This window comes from Oncorhynchus tshawytscha, linkage group LG08, assembly GCF_018296145.1.
Source record: "Oncorhynchus tshawytscha isolate Ot180627B linkage group LG08, Otsh_v2.0, whole genome shotgun sequence".
Taxonomy (NCBI): Eukaryota; Metazoa; Chordata; class Actinopteri; order Salmoniformes; family Salmonidae; genus Oncorhynchus; species Oncorhynchus tshawytscha.
In genome coordinates, this window is record NC_056436.1 from 63,444,038 (window position 1) to 63,462,182 (window position 18,145).

Sequence of the window (18,145 nt, forward strand, 5' to 3'; positions counted from 1 at the left end):
GCCGTGATTGGGAGTCCAATAGGGCAGCGCTCAATTGGCCCAGCGTCGCTCAGGTTAGGGGTAGGGCGTCAATGAAAATAAGAATTTGTTCCTAACTGACATGCCTAGTTAAGTAAAAATACATTTTTTTAAAGTGGTGTTAAGTGTCTGACTGGCAGCGCCTCGCCTTGTTGCTGTCCATACAGCTGAAAATGCACACAATTCCCTTCCCTGCCAGTAGGGTTTACTAATAATGGTTGACTGTCATAACTTTCATTCCTTGCCATACTCTGTTTTTGTTTATAGCACTGATGAGTTGTTGTGGCTGAATGACCAGCACCATCAATTGCATACATTTGATATTTGAATTGTAGCCTACTGCACCCCCTCTCACATGTGTTCTATTGTATACTGTCTTTAATCCACCTGATTTGAACTCATATCAACACAGGATGATTGGCAATAATTAATGTTTTTGTGATTTTTATAATGTCGTTTTTTGGTCTTCTTTTTGGTTATTTAGTTTATTAGTTTATAAATCAATTCAGCCTAGGTTATTTATAGGCCTAGAACGACTTTTCGTGGAACATTTAAAAGAATGTCAGGTAATATGTATAATATCTGAAGTATACTCACTCTGTCGCTGGTGAACAGCTACGTTTTTATAGATACCGTTCTCCACCTACTGGTGTTGTTATAAGGATCGGGTGTTCGTGTACCATTTAGCTGCGGAAAGAGTGGACACGGACATATACAGCATGCACATTTTGAGGATATCATTTTGATCAAACGGCATCTTTTTGTGGAATATTATTTGTTTACACTGCAGTATTTAGACTATATGTTATTTTGACGTTTTTAATCCCAGGATGAGTCACAAAGAAATCTCGATAACAGGCCTGGTCTGTGGCTTTGTTTTCTTTCTTCCACCGCTGCACTCCGCCAATGCAGACCTGGGGTATTCTTTTCCGGAGGAGATGAAACGCGGATCTGTGATTGGAAACAGAGCCAAGGATCTCGGGCTGGGGGCGAGAGGACTGTCCGCTCGTAAGGCCCGTATTGACACCGAAGGGAACCGTAAACATTACTGTGACATTAATCTGAGTACCGGAGATCTGATTGTTGCGGAGAGAATTGACAGAGAGGGGCGTTGTGGCAAGAAGGCTTCGTGTGTTTTAAACCAGGAACTTGTGTTGGATAATCCTTTGGAGCTTCACCGTATTAGTCTTCATGTTCAAGATATAAATGATAACGCACCGCAATTTAAGGAAGAGATTATCAAAATGGAAATAAGAGAGTCTGCAGTCAAAGGTGCTCGTTTTTCTCTAGACGAGGCCCATGATACTGATATAGGACAGAATACGGTTCAAGGCTATACTCTAGAAATAACTGATCAATTCATTTTGAATGTTAATACAAAAAATGGGAGACACAAGTACGGTGAATTAGTGTTAGACAAGGAGCTGGATCGTGAAAAGGAACAAGAGATACATCTAATACTAGTTGCATCTGATGGAGGCTCTCCGCAGAGATCAGGGACTGTAGTCATACACGTCACTGTGCTGGATGCTAACAATAACGCCCCAGTGTTTAGTCAGGCCGTCTATAAAGCCAGTCTGCCTGAAAACTCTCCTTTAGATACTGTAGTGGTTACAGTGAGTGCTACGGATGCAGATGAGGGACCCAATGGCGAAGTCACATATGGCTTTGATCATGTTTCAGATGAAAAAAGTAATGTGTTTTCTATAAACGATAAAACAGGAGAAATTACAGTTGTTGGGTCACTAGATTATGAAGAAGAATCCTCATATGAAATGCAAGTCAGTGTGAAGGATGGCTTAGGGTTGGCGTCATATACAACGTTGATAGTAGAAATAACTGATCTTAATGACAATGCCCCTATGATTTATCTAAAATCTCTGACTAACCCCATAGCTGAGAACGCATCTCCTGGTACAGAGGTGGGCATCATTAACGTGCAGGATAGAGACTCTGAGAATAACCGGCTGGTCCGCTGCTCCATTCAGCAAAACCTTCCCTTTAAGCTGGTGCCTTCCATCAAAAACTACTATTCTCTGGTGACCACGGGTGAACTGGACCGTGAACTAGTGTCTGATTACAACATTACAATCACTGCCACCGACGAGGGCTCTCCACCTCTGTCCTCCTCTAAAAGTGTTCAGTTATCTGTAGCTGACGTCAACGACAACCCACCTGTGTTTGAGGAACAGTCCTATAAAGCCCACGTGACTGAAAATAACAAACCCGGTTCCTCCGTGTGTTCCGTTACTGCTCGAGACCCAGACTGGAGACAGAAGGGTACAGTGATTTATTCTCTCTTGACTGGTGAGGTGAACAGTGTTCCGGTGTCCTCATTTTTATCCGTTAACGGAGACACGGGGGTGATCCACGCTGTGAGGTCGTTTGATTATGAGCAGTTCAGGAGTTTTAAAGTCCACGTGGTAGCCAGAGACAACGGTTCTCCTCCACTCAGCAGCAACGTCACAGTCAGTGTGTTCATAACAGATCTGAATGACAACTCTCCTCAGATACTATACCCCGCCCCGGAGGGGAACTCCTTCATGACGGAGCTGGTCCCCAAAGCTGTGCACTTGGGTTCTCTGGTTTCCAAGGTGATAGCGGTGGACGCGGACTCCGGCCAGAACGCCTGGCTTTCCTATCATATAGTCAAATCCACTGATATAGGACTTTTCACTATTGGTCTCCACAGTGGAGAGATCAGGACACAGCGGGACATTTCTGAATCTGACAGCATGAAACAGAACCTCATTGTGTCAGTGAAAGATAACGGACAGCCCTCTCTCTCTGCCACCTGTACCATGTATTTAGTGATTTCTGATAACTTGGCTGAAGTGACAGAACTGAAAGATGTATCTTATGATTATAGCAATTCCAATCTCACCTCTTAACTGATCATCACACTGGTGTGTGTCTCCACCTTTTTCATCACCTTCATCATTGTCATCCTGGCCGTGAGGTTTTGCCGCAGGAGAAAGCCAAGACTGTTGTTTGACGGAGCGGTCGCAATCCCCAGCGCGTATCTCCCTCCCAACTACGCAGAGGTGGATGGCACTGGAACTCTCCAAAGCACTTACAATTATGATGCATACCTGACAGCGGGTTCGCACACCAGTAACTTCAAGTTCATTCGTTCTTACAATGACAATACGCTGCCTGCGGACCAAACTCTGAGAAAAACTCCAATTGACTTTGCTGAAACTTTTGACGATTCTGATGGGTCCTCAGAGGTAAGCTCGAACTGTTAAATGATAGTTTTGATTTGTATAGGCTATCATAGAGTAGAACCTATTATGTTTCTACAATCACAGCTAAGTTGCCCTGTACAATACGCTTTTGACCCCTGGCGTAAATCAGTATTCGCACGAGGTGACCTACCTCAATACCCAAGCTTGTCTATTTTGGCAACTTGTTTTTGCTTTAGATTTAATGGTATTTGTAATGTATTTATGGTAATTCATGTCCCCTCACAATTGAGGTGAAACAAGGTTGATGCTTGTATTTGGTTTTGAGTTGTGATATTTCTGTTTGTGGTTGATTTGGATTGTTGACATAGGCCTATATGCTGCACGTTTGAGGTAAACAATGGGTTAATAGTTTGGCCTGTTCTAGTGGAGTTCTAGTTGGAAAAGGGTGACAAAATAAAACTGCAGTATGTGGAGAGCTACTAAGACAGAGTGATGGGAGAAGCGTTTTGAGTGTCTGAAATGCGGCGGCTGTGGTGTGTCGCTGTCCATGGTGCTGAAATCCTTTTTTTTGGCATTGTTGTTTACTTTTCATTGCTGTTTGACTGTCATCACCTACATTCATTGGTATAATCTCTGTTTTTGTGTATTACACTTGATGAGTTTGTGTAAAGTGAAATACCAGAACTATACATCTCATACTTACAACGTAGACCTGTACATTTTCTTGCAGATGTGTTCCCTGTGGAACATATTTCTTCCTCCTAATCTATATCTTAACTCGTGAAAATAGTCTGAGATGTATTTTAATGTCATCATTTGTTTTTCTATTTTTACTGGCGTTTTCTGAGTTTCTAATTATGGCCATAAGTTTCGGGTGATTTCCCCCCAATAGTTACAGTAATCAATCATGCACTCTTCTTATAGGAGAATATATTCATATTTAAACTTTTCTCGAAATAGAGATTTAGAATAATATTAGTTAACGTGTAATTTCTGTTAAGTACTCACTGTGTCGCTGTTCACCAGCTGTGTTTGGATAGTTACAGTTCTCCACCCAGCGCTGCTGTCATAATGCACCGTGTTCGGATGTCATTTAACTGCAGAAAAGATTGGAGGTGGTCAGATCGCTTGTACATTCGGTGGATGTTCTTTTCAGGAAACGATATCTTTTTCTGGAGTTTTTCTTTAGAATATCTATACGGTCGTCTATTTTTAATCCCAGGATGGGTCACAAAGGAATCTCGGTGACAGGTCTGGTCTGCAGCGTTGCTTTCTTTCTTCTACCGCTGCACTCGGCCAATGGAGACGTGAGCTATTCTTTTCCGGAGGAGATGAAACGCGGATCTGTGTTTGGAAATATAGCCAAGGATCTCGGACTGGAGGCGAGCAGACTTTCCGCTCGTAAGGCCCGTATTGATACCGAAGGGAACCGTAAACGTTACTGTGACATTAATCTGAGTACCGGAGATCTGATTGTTGCGGAGAGGATTGACAGAGAGGGGCTTTGTGGCAAGAAGGCTTCGTGTGTTTTAAAACAGGAACTTGTGTTGGAGAATCCTTTGGAGGTGCAACGTATTAGCCTTCATGTTCAAGATATAAATGATAATTCTCCACAATTCACAGAGGATTTTATTAAATTTGAAATAGGAGAATCCACAGACAAGGGGGCTCGTTTTTCTCTAGACGAGGCCCACGACGCAGATATAGGACAGAATATGGTTCAGAGTTATACACTAGAAAGAAACGAATATTTCGTTTTAAATGTTAATACTAAAACAGGGGGACGCAAATACGCCGAATTAATATTAGACAAAGAGCTAGATCGTGAACAACAACACGAGTTGAAATTATTGCTTACAGCTGTAGACGGAGGCTCTCCGCAGAGATCAGGTACTGTAGTCATACACGTCACTGTACTGGATGCTAACGATAACGCCCCAGTGTTTAACCAGGCCGTCTATAAAGCCAGTCTGCCTGAAAACTCTCCTTTAAATACTGTAGTGGTTACAGTGAGAGCTACAGATGCAGATGACGGAGCAAATGGCGAATTAACATACAACTTTGACCATGTTTCAGATGAATATGTACATTTATTCTCTCTAGATCACAAAACAGGTGAAGTAAGAATTATTGGGAAAGTTGACTATGAGGAGGCGTCATCTTATGAATTACAAATAAGGGCTAAGGATGGGGCAGGTTTAACATCATATTCTTTTTTAATTATTGAAATCACTGATGTTAATGACAACGCTCCTGTGATTTATCTACAATCTCTAACTAACCCCATACCTGAGAACGCGTCACCTGGTACAGAGGTGGGCATCATTAACGTGCAGGATAGAGACTCTGAGAATAACGGACAGGTCCGCTGCTCCATTCAGCAAAACGTTCCCTTTAAGCTGGTGCCATCCATCAAAAACTACTATTCTCTGGTGACCACGGGCGAACTGGACCGAGAACTAGTGTCTGATTACAACATTACAATCACTGCCACCGACGAGGGCTCTCCACCTCTGTCCTCCTCTAAAAGTGTTCAGTTATCTGTAGCTGACGTCAACGACAACCCACCTGTGTTTGAGGAACAGTCCTATAAAGCCCACGTGACTGAAAATAACAAACTCGGTTCTTCCTTACGTTCAGTTACTGCACGGGACCCAGACTGGAGACAGAACGGAACAGTGATTTATTCTATCTTACCTGGTGAGGTGAACGGTGTCCCAGTGTCCTCATTATTATCCGTGAATGGAGAAACGGGGGTGATCCACGCTGTGAGGTCGTTTGATTATGAACAGTTCACGAGTTTTAAAGTCCACGTGGTGGCTAGAGACAACGGTTCTCCTCCGCTCAGCAGTAACGTCACGGTCAGTGTGTTCATAACGGATGTGAATGACAACTCTCCTCAGATACTATACCCCGCCCCGGAGGGGAAATCCTTCATGACGGAGCTGGTCCCCAAAGCTGCGCACGGAGGCTCCCTGGTTTCCAAGGTGATTGCGGTGGACGCGGACTCCGGCCAGAATGCCTGGCTGTCCTATCAAATATTCAAATCCACTGTTCAGGGACTTTTCACAATTGGTCTCCACAGCGGAGAGATCAGGACACAGCGGGACATTTCTGAATCTGACAACATTAAACAGAACCTCATTGTGTCAGTGAAAGATAACGGACAGCCCTCTCTCTCTGCCACCTGTACCATCTATTTAGTGATTTCTGATAACTTGGCTGAAGTGCCAGAACTGAAAGACATCTCGTATGATGAGAGCAATTCCAAACTCACCTCTTATCTGATCATCGCGCTGGTGTCTGTCTCCACCTTTTTCCTCACCTTCATCATTGTCATCCTGGCCGTGAGGTTTTGCCGCAGGAGAAAGCCCAGACTGTTGTTTGATGGAGCGGTCGCCATCCCCAGCGCGTATCTCCCTCCCAACTACGCAGAGGTGGATGGCGCCGGAACTCTCCGCAGCACTTACAATTATGAGGCATACCTGACAACGGGTTCGCGCACAAGTGACTTCAAGTTCCTCACATCTTACAACGACAACACGCTGTCTGCGGACCAGACTCTGAGAAAAACTCCAAATGACTTTTCTGAAGATCATGACGACTCCGAAGTGTCACGAGAGGTAGGACTTTAATTCTATATTAATAATACAGTAGATTTGTTTATAGGCCTATATGATAATATTCAGGCTAAATTAACTGAAGCTAACATGTTTTGTATAATCACATTCTGGAGAAATAGCTTTTCCTCATCAGCCCAGCTTTACTGCAACAGCTTTTCCTCATTAGCCCAGCTTTACTGCAACAGCTTTTCCTCATTAGCCCAGCTTTACTGCAACAGCTTTTCCTCATTAGCCCAGCTTTACTGCAACAGCTTTTCCTCATTAGCCCAGCTTTACTGCAACAGCTTTTCCTCATTAGCCCAGCTTTACTGCAACAGCTTTTCCTCATTAGCCCAGCTTTACTGCAACAGCTTTTCCTCATTAGCCCAGCTTTACTGCAACAGCTTTTCCTCATTTGCCCAGCTTTACTGCAACAGCTTTTCCTCATTAGCTTTACTGCAACAGCTTTTCCTCGTTAGCCCAGCTTTACTGCAACAGCTTTTCCTCATTTGCCCAGCTTTACTGCAACAGCTTTTCCTCATTAGCCCAGCTTTACTGCAACAGCTTTTCCTCATTAGCCCAGCTTTACTGCAACAGCTTTTCCTCATTAGCCCAGCTTTACTGCAACAGCTTTTCCTCATTTGCCCAGCTTTACTGCAACAGCTTTTCCTCATTAGCCCAGCTTTACTGCAACAGCTTTTCCTCATTAGCCCAGCTTTACTGCAACAGCTTTTCCTCATTAGCCCAGCTTTACTGCAACAGCTTTTCCTCATTAGCCCAGCTTTACTGCAACAGCTTTTCCTCATTAGCCCAGCTTTACTGCAACAGCTTTTCCTCATTAGCCCAGCTTTACTGCAACAGCTTTGGTTTCATGATATTTGAAATGTTTTAAAATACTATTTCAATCCTCTCTTTTTTTACTTGAGAAATCCCGATGGTCTATTATGTGTGGTTTGCTTGAGTTGTAATGTGGGAAATTATTTTTGTGATTGATAGAATCTGGGGATTTTTCACGATAGCCTGGCCTTCACAGTTTTGTGATTAGGGGCACAGTAACAATGAGATGCAATTATGTTTTGGCACTGGAGGAGTGAAAGCCTGTTTGGAAAGAGGCAAGAAAAGAGAAATGCTGTGTTTGGAGAGATATTTATTTTTTAAACATTTTACAGGATGAAATCTCTTGAGATGCACCTTCTCGGTTTAAAGAATGTCCAAAATGAAAAAACAACCCCTCAAAAAACAAACAATACTTAGTAACAATAATACTATTTCAACTACTGTCAAATAATAATAATAATAATAATAATAATAATAATAACAATGAAATAATAATAAATAAATCAAATAATAATAATGATGATAAAAGGTCAATTCTGAGCATAAAAAAGTTGTTATACAACTACTAATGGGCCTAAAACAAGTACAAATAAATATGCAACTAATAACACTAAGTTGGCTGCCTATAATATATACATAATTACAAATATCGTCACATGTTGACGTTTCTACTAGTTAAAAACACAAACAGTTTGTTCTTAACATTGGAACAAGGGCTATCTTAACTTCCCTGTGTGATTTGAATGCCCTGATTTCTATAAGTAAATGATTCCAGCCAGTTGGGCATTTGTATTTATTAGTAACAGAGTGATGGGAGAAACGTCGTGAGACCGTCTGAAGAGCAACGAGAGTCCTCGCACTGTCACTGTCCATGGTGCTGAAATGTCTAAAATCCTATTTAAACCAGTTGGCTTTAATATTGATCGCTGTTTGACCATATTCTTATTCCTTCCCCTGCTCTGTTTTTTTCTATAGCAGTTATGAATTTGCTCTGGCTGAGGAACCAGCATCGGATATATTGCATTGTTGCCTCTCTTGCAGATGTGTTGTATTTTATATTCATAGTATACCTGATCTTAGCTGATGAAAAAAAGTGTGGGGGTGATTTTAACAATTTATGTTTGTATGGTTTAATATCCTTTAGTTTTCCGTGTTTCTCTTTCGTTTTCTAATGGTAAATTAACCAATTAAACTTACTAAGGGGTATTTCTAACCACTTCTCGGTGAAACATTAAGAAATCTGTAAGCAAATAATGTACATTCTGTTGAGTACGCAAAGTGTCGCTGTTCACCAGCTGTGTTTGGATTGATCCAGTTCTCCACCCACTGCTGTTGTAACAAGACCCGGGTGTCATTCTGCAGAAAATATTGGACGCGGTTAGATTGCTTGAACATTTTGAGGATATTATTTTCATCACGCTGAACCTTTGTGTGGAATACTATTTGTTTACATTTTATTATCAAGACTATATTGTGTTTTGGCGTTTTAATTCCAGGATGGGGCACAAAGGAATGTCAGTGACAGGCCTTCTATGCGGCTTTGCTTTCTTTATTGTTACGCTGCACTCCGCCAATGGAGATGTGAGCTTTTCTTTTCCAGAGGAGATGAAACGCGGATCTGTTATTGGAAATATAGCTAAGGATCTCGGGCTGGAGACGAGCAGACTGTCCGCTCGTAATGCCCGAATTGTTACCGAAGGGAACCACGAACGGTATTGTGACATTAATCTGAATACGGGAGATTTGACTATAGCTGAAAGGATTGACAGAGATGGGCTTTGTGGCAAGAAGGCTTCGTGCGTATTAAAACAGGAACTTGTGCTTGAAGATCCGTTGGAGCTTCACCGTATTAGTCTTCATGTCCAAGATATAAATGATAATTCCCCACAGTTTAAAAATGATATTATCAAAATGGAAATTAGGGAATCAGCAGACAAAGGTGTTCGTTTTTCTCTAGATGAGGCCCATGACGCTGATATAGGACAGAATACGGTTCAGAGCTATACACTACAAAGGAATGAACATTTTATTTTGAATGTCAAAGCCAAAAGTGGTGGACGCAAATACAGCGAGTTAGTGTTAGACAAAGAGCTAGACCGCGAGGGGCACCATGAAATCAAGATATTACTGACAGCGATGGACGGAGGCTCTCCGCAGAGATCAGGTACTGTAGTCATACACGTCACTGTACTGGATGCTAACGATAATGCCCCAGTGTTTAGCCAGGCCGTCTATAAAGCCAGTCTGCCTGAAAACTCCCCTTTAGATACTGTAGTGGTTACAGTGAGTGCTGCAGATGCAGATGAGGGAGTGAATGGGGAAGTTACCTATGACTTCGACGATGTTTCAGATGAAAATAGCAAAGTATTTAATCTAGATCATATGAATGGAAAAATTATAGTTGTTGGTCCATTAGATTATGAAAAGGAGTCTTCATATGAAATGCAGATCAGTGCAAAGGACGGTTTAGGGTTAGCATCCTACTCTACATTGATAATAGAAGTCACTGATGTTAATGACAACGCCCCTGTGATATATCTACAATCTCTGACTAACCCCATACCTGAGAACGCGTCACCTGGTACAGAGGTGGGCATCATTAACGTGCAGGATAGAGACTCTGAGAATAACCGACAGGTCCGCTGCTCCATTCAGCAAAACCTTCCCTTAAAGCTGGTGCCATCCATCAAAAACTACTATACTCTGGTGACCACGGGTGAACTGGACCGTGAACTAGTGTCTGATTACAACATTACAATCACTGCCACCGACGAGGGCTCTCCACCTCTGTCCTCCTCTAAAACTGTTCCATTATCTGTAGCTGACGTCAATGACAACCCACCTGTGTTTGAGGAACAGTCCTATAAAGCCCAAATGACTGAAAATAACAAACCCGGTTCCTCCGTGTGTTCTGTTACTGCACGGGACCCAGACTGGAGACAGAACGGTACAGTGATTTATTCTCTCTTACCTGGTGAGGTGAACGGTGTCCCAGTGTCCTCATTTTTGTCCGTTAATGGAGAAACAGGGGTGATCCACGCTGTGAGGTCGTTTGATTATGAACAGTTCAGGAGTTTTAAAGTCCACGTGGTGGCCAGAGACAACGGTTCTCCTCCACTCAGCAGTAACGTCACGGTCAGTGTGTTCATAACGGATGTGAATGACAACTCTCCTCAGATACTATACCCCGCCCCGGAGGGGAGCACAGTCATGACGGAGCTGGTCCCCAAAGCAGTGCACGGGGGCTCTCTGGTTTCCAAGGTGATAGTGGTGGATGCGGATTCTGGCCAGAACGCCTGGCTTTCTTTTGATATAGTCAAATCCACTGATCCGGGACTTTTCACTATTGGTCTCCACAGCGGAGAGATCAGAACACAACGGGACATTTCTGAATCTGACAGCATGAAACAGAACCTCATTGTGTCAGTGAAAGATAACGGACAGCCCTCTCTCTCTGCCACCTGTACCATCTATTTAGTGATTTCTGATAACTTGGCTGAAGTACCAGAACTGAAAGATGTATCTTATGATCAGAGCAATTCCAAACTCACCTCTTATCTGATCATCGCGCTGGTGTCCGTCTCCACCTTTTTCCTCACCTTCATCATTGTCATCCTGGCTGTGAGGTTTTGCCGCATGAGAAAGCCCAGACTGTTGTTTGACGGAGCGGTCGCCATCCCCAGCGCGTATCTCCCTCCCAACTATGCAGAGGGGGATGGAGTGGGAACTCTCCGCAGCACCTACAATTTTGATGCATACCTGACGACAGGTTCGCGCACAAGTGACTTCAAGTTTGTCACATCTTACAGTGACAACACACTGCCCGCGGACCAGACTCTGAGAAAAACTCCATCAGACTTTGCTGAAGAATTTGACAACTCCGATGGGTCCCCTCCAGAGGTAGGCCTTCTTCGTAAATAAAAAATAGTATCTTGTTGTGTGTTCCACATTTTCAGTTAAGACACGTTTTAAAACAATTCGAGCTAAAATTAGAGTAGTGATGCTATGTAAAATACATTTAAAATTAGAGTAAGTTGTGATATTGAAGTACTGCTGTAAAAAAACAAATCATCGGGAAAAAAATGTATTTTACATAGCATCACTACTCTAATTTTAAATGTATTTTACATAGCATCACTACTCTAATTTTAAATCTATTTTACATAGCATCACTACTCTAATTTTAAATGTATTTTACATAGCATCATTACTCTAATTTTAAATGTATTTTACATAGCATCATTACTCTAATTTTAAATGTATTTTACATAGCATCATTACTCTAATTTTAAATGTATTTTACATAGCATCATTACTCTAATTTTAAATGTATTTTACATAGCATCATTACTCTAATTTTAAATGTATTTTACATAGCATCATTACTCTAATTCTAAATGTATTTTACATAGCATCATTACTCTAATTTTAAATGTATTTTACATAGCATCATTACTCTAATTTTAAATGTATTTTACATAGCATCATTACTCTAATTCTAAATGTATTTTACATAGCATCATTACTCTAATTTTAAATGTATTTTACATAGCATCATTACTCTAATTTTAAATGTATTTTACATAGCATCATTACTCTAATTCTAAATGTATTTTACACAGCATCATTACTCTAATTTTAAATGTATTTTACATAGCATCATTACTCTAATTTTAAATCTATTTTACATAGCATCATTACTCTAATTTTAAATCTATTTTACATAGCATCATTACAATTTTAAATCTATTTTACATAGCATCATTACTCTAATTTTAAATGTATTTTACATAGCATCATTACTCTAATTTTAAATGTATTTTACATAGCATCATTACTCTAATTTTAAATCTATTTTACATAGCATCATTACTCTAATTTTAAATGTATTTTACACAGCATCATTACTCTAATTTTAAATGTATTTTACATAGCATCATTACTCTAATTTTAAATCTATTTTACATAGCATCATTACTCTAATTCTAAATGTATTTTACACAGCATCACTACTCTAATTTTAAATGTATTTTACATAGCATCATTACTCTAATTTTAAATCTATTTTACATAGCATCATTACTCTAATTTTAAATCTATTTTACATAGCATCATTACTCTAATTTTAAATCTATTTTACATAGCATCACTAACATCACTATGTAAAATATATTTTTTTTCCTGATGATTTGTTTTTTACAGCAGTACTTCAATATCACAACTTGTCTATAGGTAATGTGTTAGTGATCCAGGTTTGACGTAATGTGTTAGTGATCCAGGTTTGATGTAATGTGTTAGTGATCCAGGTTTGATGTAATGTGTTAGTGATCCAGGTTTGACGTAATGTGTTAGTGATCCAGGTTTGACGTAATGTGTTAGTGATCCAGGTTTGACGTAATGTGTTAGTGATCCAGGTTTGACGTAATGTGTTAGTGATCCAGGTTTGACGTAATGTGTTGGTGATCCAGGTTTGACGTAATGTGTTAGTGATCCAGGTTTGATGTAATGTGTTAGTGATCCAGGTTTGACGTAATGTATTGGTGATCCAGGTTTGACGTAATGTGTTAGTGATCCAGGTTTGACGTAATGTGTTGGTGATCCAGGTTTGACGTAATGTGTTGGTGATCCAGGTTTGACGTAATGTGTTAGTGATCCAGGTTTGACGTAATGTGTTGGAGATCCAGGTTTACAGGTTTGACGTAATGTGTTAGTGATCCAAGTCTGACTTGTAATGAAGCATTTTAGATCCTCATTTAGATCCCCTCAGCTGAAGTGAGAACTACTTAGGCGCTGATGTATAGTTGCTGATGGATATTTTTAGTTGTGATGGGATTTGTGATTTTGTTATTTTTTGATGAATTGATTGGTTGGATTTTTCACATACACAGTGCAGCGTTTTGAGTTCACTGAAAATGGGTTGATATAGGAGTTTTGCTCTGTTGGAATAGGCTTATTTGGAAAAAGGTTAGAAAATTAAAAGTACTGTGATGTGGAGAAGTGGTGTGACAGTATCTGATTTGCGGCTTGAGCCTCAGTGTTGCTGTCCATGGTGCTGAACATGCAGAAAATCCAACATAAGGCCAGCGGGGTTTACTACGAGTCATCGCTACTTGACTGTCCTCACCTTCCTTCTTTCCCATAGGCTACTCTGTTTTTGTGTTTGTGCATTCTGAAGATAGTGTCGACTAAAATAGCAACATAACATGTAATTTGCTATGTAGGTTGCCCATACACTTTCTCCCCGATGTGTCATAACCTTTTCTAAGGTGTTCCTTTCAGCTAGACCAAACTTAACTCAATGCTGTGAGCATGATTTCAATGCTAGGGTTTATGTTTTAGGCTTTTTAATGTTGTTTTCTGTGTATTTCTATTAGGTTATTTTGCAACAAGGAATTACATTTATTTATGGTTTGAAAGATGTAGACCTATATTAGTAGGCTACACATTATTCAATCATGCCGGCTACAAATCTAGCTTCCTATTACGACTTGACCTGAAATACAGATATAGAAGAATGTATGTTGACATGTGTAATTTCTGAAGAGTACTGACTGTGTCGCTGTTCACCAGCTGTGTTTGGATACATCCAGTTCTCCACCCACTGGTGTTGTAACAAGACTCGGGTGTTCGGGTGCCATTAAGCTGCGGAAAAGACTGGACACGGTCAGATTGCTTGAACATTTTGAGGATATTATTTTCATCAAGCTGAATATTTTTGTGGAATACTATTTGTTTACATTGTATTATCAAGGCTATATTGTGTTTTGACGTTTTAATCCCAGGATGGGGCACAAAGGAATCTCGGTGACAGGTCTGGTCTGCAGCGTTGCTTTCTTTCTTCTACCGCTGCACTCGGCCTATGGAGACGTGAGCTATTCTGTTCCGGAGGAGATGAAACGTGGATCTGTTATTGGAAATATAGCCAAAGATATCGGGCTTGTGGCGAGCAGACTTTCCGCTCGTAAGGCCCGTGTTGATCCCGATGGGAACCGTAAACGTTACTGTGACATTAATCTGAGTACCGGAGATCTGATTGTTGCAGAGAGAATTGACAGAGAGGGGCTTTGTGGCAAGAAGGCTTCGTGTGTTTTAAAACAGGAACTTGTATTGGAGAATCCTTTGGAGGTGCAACGTATTAGTCTTCATGTTCAAGATATAAATGATAATTCTCCGCAATTTAAGGACGAAGTGATTAAAATTGAAATGAGCGAATCAGCAGTTAAAGGCGCTCGTTTTTTACTTGATCAGGCACACGATGCAGATTTAGGACAGAATGCAGTGCAAAGGTACACTTTACAAAAAAATGACAATTTCCTATTGACCGTTGATAGTCATACTGTTGAGCTTGTTCTAGAGAAGGAGCTTGATCGTGAACAAAGCAATGAAATCAAAGTATTGCTTACAGCTGTAGACGGAGGCTCTCCGCAGAGATCAGGTACTGTAGTCATACACGTCACTGTACTAGATGCTAACGATAACGCCCCAGTGTTTAGCCAGGCCGTCTATAAAGCCAGTCTGCCTGAAAACTCCCCTTTAGATACTGTAGTGGTTACAGTGAGTGCTGCAGATGCAGATGAGGGAGTGAATGGGGAAGTTACCTATGACTTCGCTCACGTGTCAGAGGAAGATGACAAATTATTTTCTATCGACCGGAAGACTGGAGAAATACGAGTGATCGGCACAATTGATTTTGAAGAAATGTCATATTTTGAACTGCGCATCAAAGCAAAGGATGGTTTAGGGTTAGCATCATATGTCAAAGTCATAATAGACATCACAGATGTTAATGACAACAATCCTTCGATTTATATACAATCTTTGACTAACCCCATACCTGAGAACGCGTCTCCTGGTACAGAGGTGGGCATCATTAACGTGCAGGATAGAGACTCTGAGAATAACCGACGGGTCCGCTGCTCCATTCAGCAAAACCTTCCCTTTAAGCTGGTGCCATCCATCAAAAACTACTATTCTCTGGTGACCACGGGCGAACTGGACCGAGAACTAGTGTCTGATTACAACATTACAATCACTGCCACCGACGAGGGCTCTCCACCTCTGTCCTCCTCTAAAAGTGTTCAGTTATCTGTAGCTGACGTCAACGACAACCCACCTGTGTTTGAGGAACAGTCCTATAAAGCCCACGTGACTGAAAATAACAAACCCGGCAACTCCGTGTGTTCCGTTACTGCACGGGACCCAGACTGGAGACAGAACGGGACAGTGATTTATTCTATCTTACCTGGTGAGGTGAACGGTGTTCCGGTGTCCTCGTTTTTATCCGTTAATGGAGACACGGGGGTGATCCACGCTGTGAGGTCGTTTGATTATGAGCAGTTCAAGAGTTTTAAAGTCCACGTGGTGGCCAGAGACAACGGTTCTCCTCCACTCAGCAGCAACGTCACGGTCAGTGTGTTCATAACGGACATGAATGACAACTCTCCTCAGATACTATACCCCGCCCCAGAGGGGAACTCCTTCATGACCGATCTGGTCCCCAAAGTTGCACACCGGGGCTCTCTGGTTTCCAAGGTGATTGCGGTGGACGCGGACTCTGGCCAGAACGCCTGGCTGTCCTATCATATAGTCAAATCAACTGATCCGGGACTTTTCACTATAGGTCTCCACAGTGGAGAGATCAGGACACAGCGGGACATTTCTGAATCTGACAGCATGAAACATAACTTTATTGTGTCAGTGAAAGATAACGGACAGCCCTCTCTCTCTGCCACCTGTAGCATGTATTTAGTGATTTCTGATAACTTGGCTGAAGTGCCAGAACTGAAAGATATCTCGTATGATGAGAGCAATTCCAAACTCACCTCTTATCTGATCATCGCGCTGGTGTCCGTCTCCACCTTTTTCCTCACCTTCATTATTGTCATCCTGGCCGTGAGGTTTTGCCGCAGGAGAAAGCCCAGACTGTTGTTTGATGGAGCGGTCGCCATTCCCAGCGCGTATCTCCCTCCCAACTACGCAGAGGGGGATGGAGCGGGAACTCTCCGCAGCGTTTACAATTATGACGCATACCTGACGACGGGCTCGTGCACAAGTGACTTCAAGTTCGTCACATCTTACAATGACAACACGCTGCCTGCAGACCAGACTCTGAGAAAAACTTCCCTTGACTTTGCTGAAGATCTTGACGATTCTGAGGGGTCCCTAGAGGTAGGGCTTTACGATAACTTAAAGGCTGGATTATTTTTTTATGCTATCCCACTGGGAAAAAAACGGGTTGAAACGTTTTTTCCACATAATTTCAAACCTAAAAAAATAATTGTGCTGACGTTGAATCAACGTGGAAAACTGATTGGATTTGCAAAAAGTCATAAATAGATTGATCTAGACAAAAAGCTGCATAATGTGGAAGTGAAAAGATAATGTAATAACCCCCTTTGTTTAGGCAAGCCTAAATGATTTCAGAAGCAAAATGTGGCTTAACGTAAAAACATATTAAGTTATATAGCCTGAAATAATAGGGGTTGACATGATTTTTGAATGACTACCCCTTCCTATGTCCCCCATACATACAACATCTGTAAGGTCCCTCAGTCAAGCATTGAATTTCAAGTACAGATTCAACTACAAAGACCAGGGAGCTTTTTGAAAGCCCCATAAAGACAGGCAGTGGTTGGTGGATGGGTAACAATAACAAATCAGACGTTGAATATATCTTTAATAATGGTCAAGTTAAAAAAATGTTACTGTGGATGATGTAATAAATCACCCAGACACATCAAAGATGCAGTCCTCCTTCTGAACTGGGCTACAGGACAGGAAGGACAGTGCTTAGGGCCATTGGTGATTTTAAAACATCTACAGAGTTCAATTTCTGTGATGGAAGAAAAGTGAGGATGAATCAACAACATTGAAGTGACTCCACAATAATGACCTTAATGACAGAGTGAAAAGAAGAATACAAATATACAGAATATTACAAAACATACATATGTAATAAGGCATTAAAGTAAAACTGCAAAATAAACACTGCAAAGAAAACAAATCCTAGAGGAAAATCTGCTTCAGTGTGCTTTACACCAGACACTGGGAAAGGAATCCACGTTCCAGTAGGACAATAACCTACAACACAAAGCCAAATCTACCCTGGAGTTGCTTATTTATCAAGAACACAGCAAATGTTCAGGCGTGGCCAAGTTACGGTTTTGACTCAATAGCAATACATGAAAATTGCTGTCTAGCCATGATCCCCAACACCTAGACTGATCTTGAGTCATTTTGAAAAGAATAATGGACAAATATTTCACAATACAGGTGTGCAAAGCTCTTATGAGACTTACCCAAGAAGAGTCACAGCTGTAATCAGTGACAAGGTGTTTTTAACATGTATTGACCCGGGGGATGAATACTTATCTAATCAAGGTATATTAGTGGTTTATTTTCCGTTAACCTTTAAAAAAATATATCATTTTTCTTCCACTTTGACATTACAGAGTATTTTGAGTAGATCGTTGACATTTTTTATATATATTATATATATGT

The 18,145-nt window shown here is 41.2% G+C and overlaps 2 protein-coding genes and 1 pseudogene across 7 annotated transcripts in view; all 3 read left to right on the top strand.

The window, feature by feature from the left end:
- LOC112242181 (protocadherin gamma-C5-like) overlaps nucleotides 1–18,145 on the top strand; it is a 238,377-nt gene that overhangs the window by 34,204 nt on the left and 186,028 nt on the right. Inside the window, exon 1 of one of the 6 annotated variants that reach the window (XM_042325793.1) lies at nucleotides 4,304–6,829. The exons of 4 other annotated variants lie outside the window; for them this stretch is intronic. In XM_042325793.1, the coding sequence (XP_042181727.1) occupies nucleotides 4,430–6,829 (2,400 nt within the window). In that variant the 5' untranslated portion in view covers nucleotides 4,304–4,429. Of the gene's footprint in view, nucleotides 1–4,303; nucleotides 6,830–14,271; nucleotides 16,814–18,145 lie in introns of those variants that run through there. One more of the 6 variants, XM_042325798.1, reaches the window with a different exon arrangement.
- LOC121846974 lies at nucleotides 849–3,266 on the top strand (annotated as a pseudogene).
- Nucleotides 9,022–11,566, top strand: LOC112256986 (protocadherin gamma-A11-like). Its single transcript, XM_024430581.2, has one exon. It carries the CDS (start codon nucleotides 9,143–9,145, stop codon nucleotides 11,564–11,566), a length of 2,424 nt encoding a protein of 807 aa, XP_024286349.2. The 5' UTR covers nucleotides 9,022–9,142.

Excerpts from the sequence above, each read along its gene's own strand:
- LOC112256986 (XM_024430581.2), top strand. The coding sequence starts at position 9,143 with ATGGGGCACAAAGGAATGTCAGTGACAGGCCTTCTATGCGGCTTTGCT.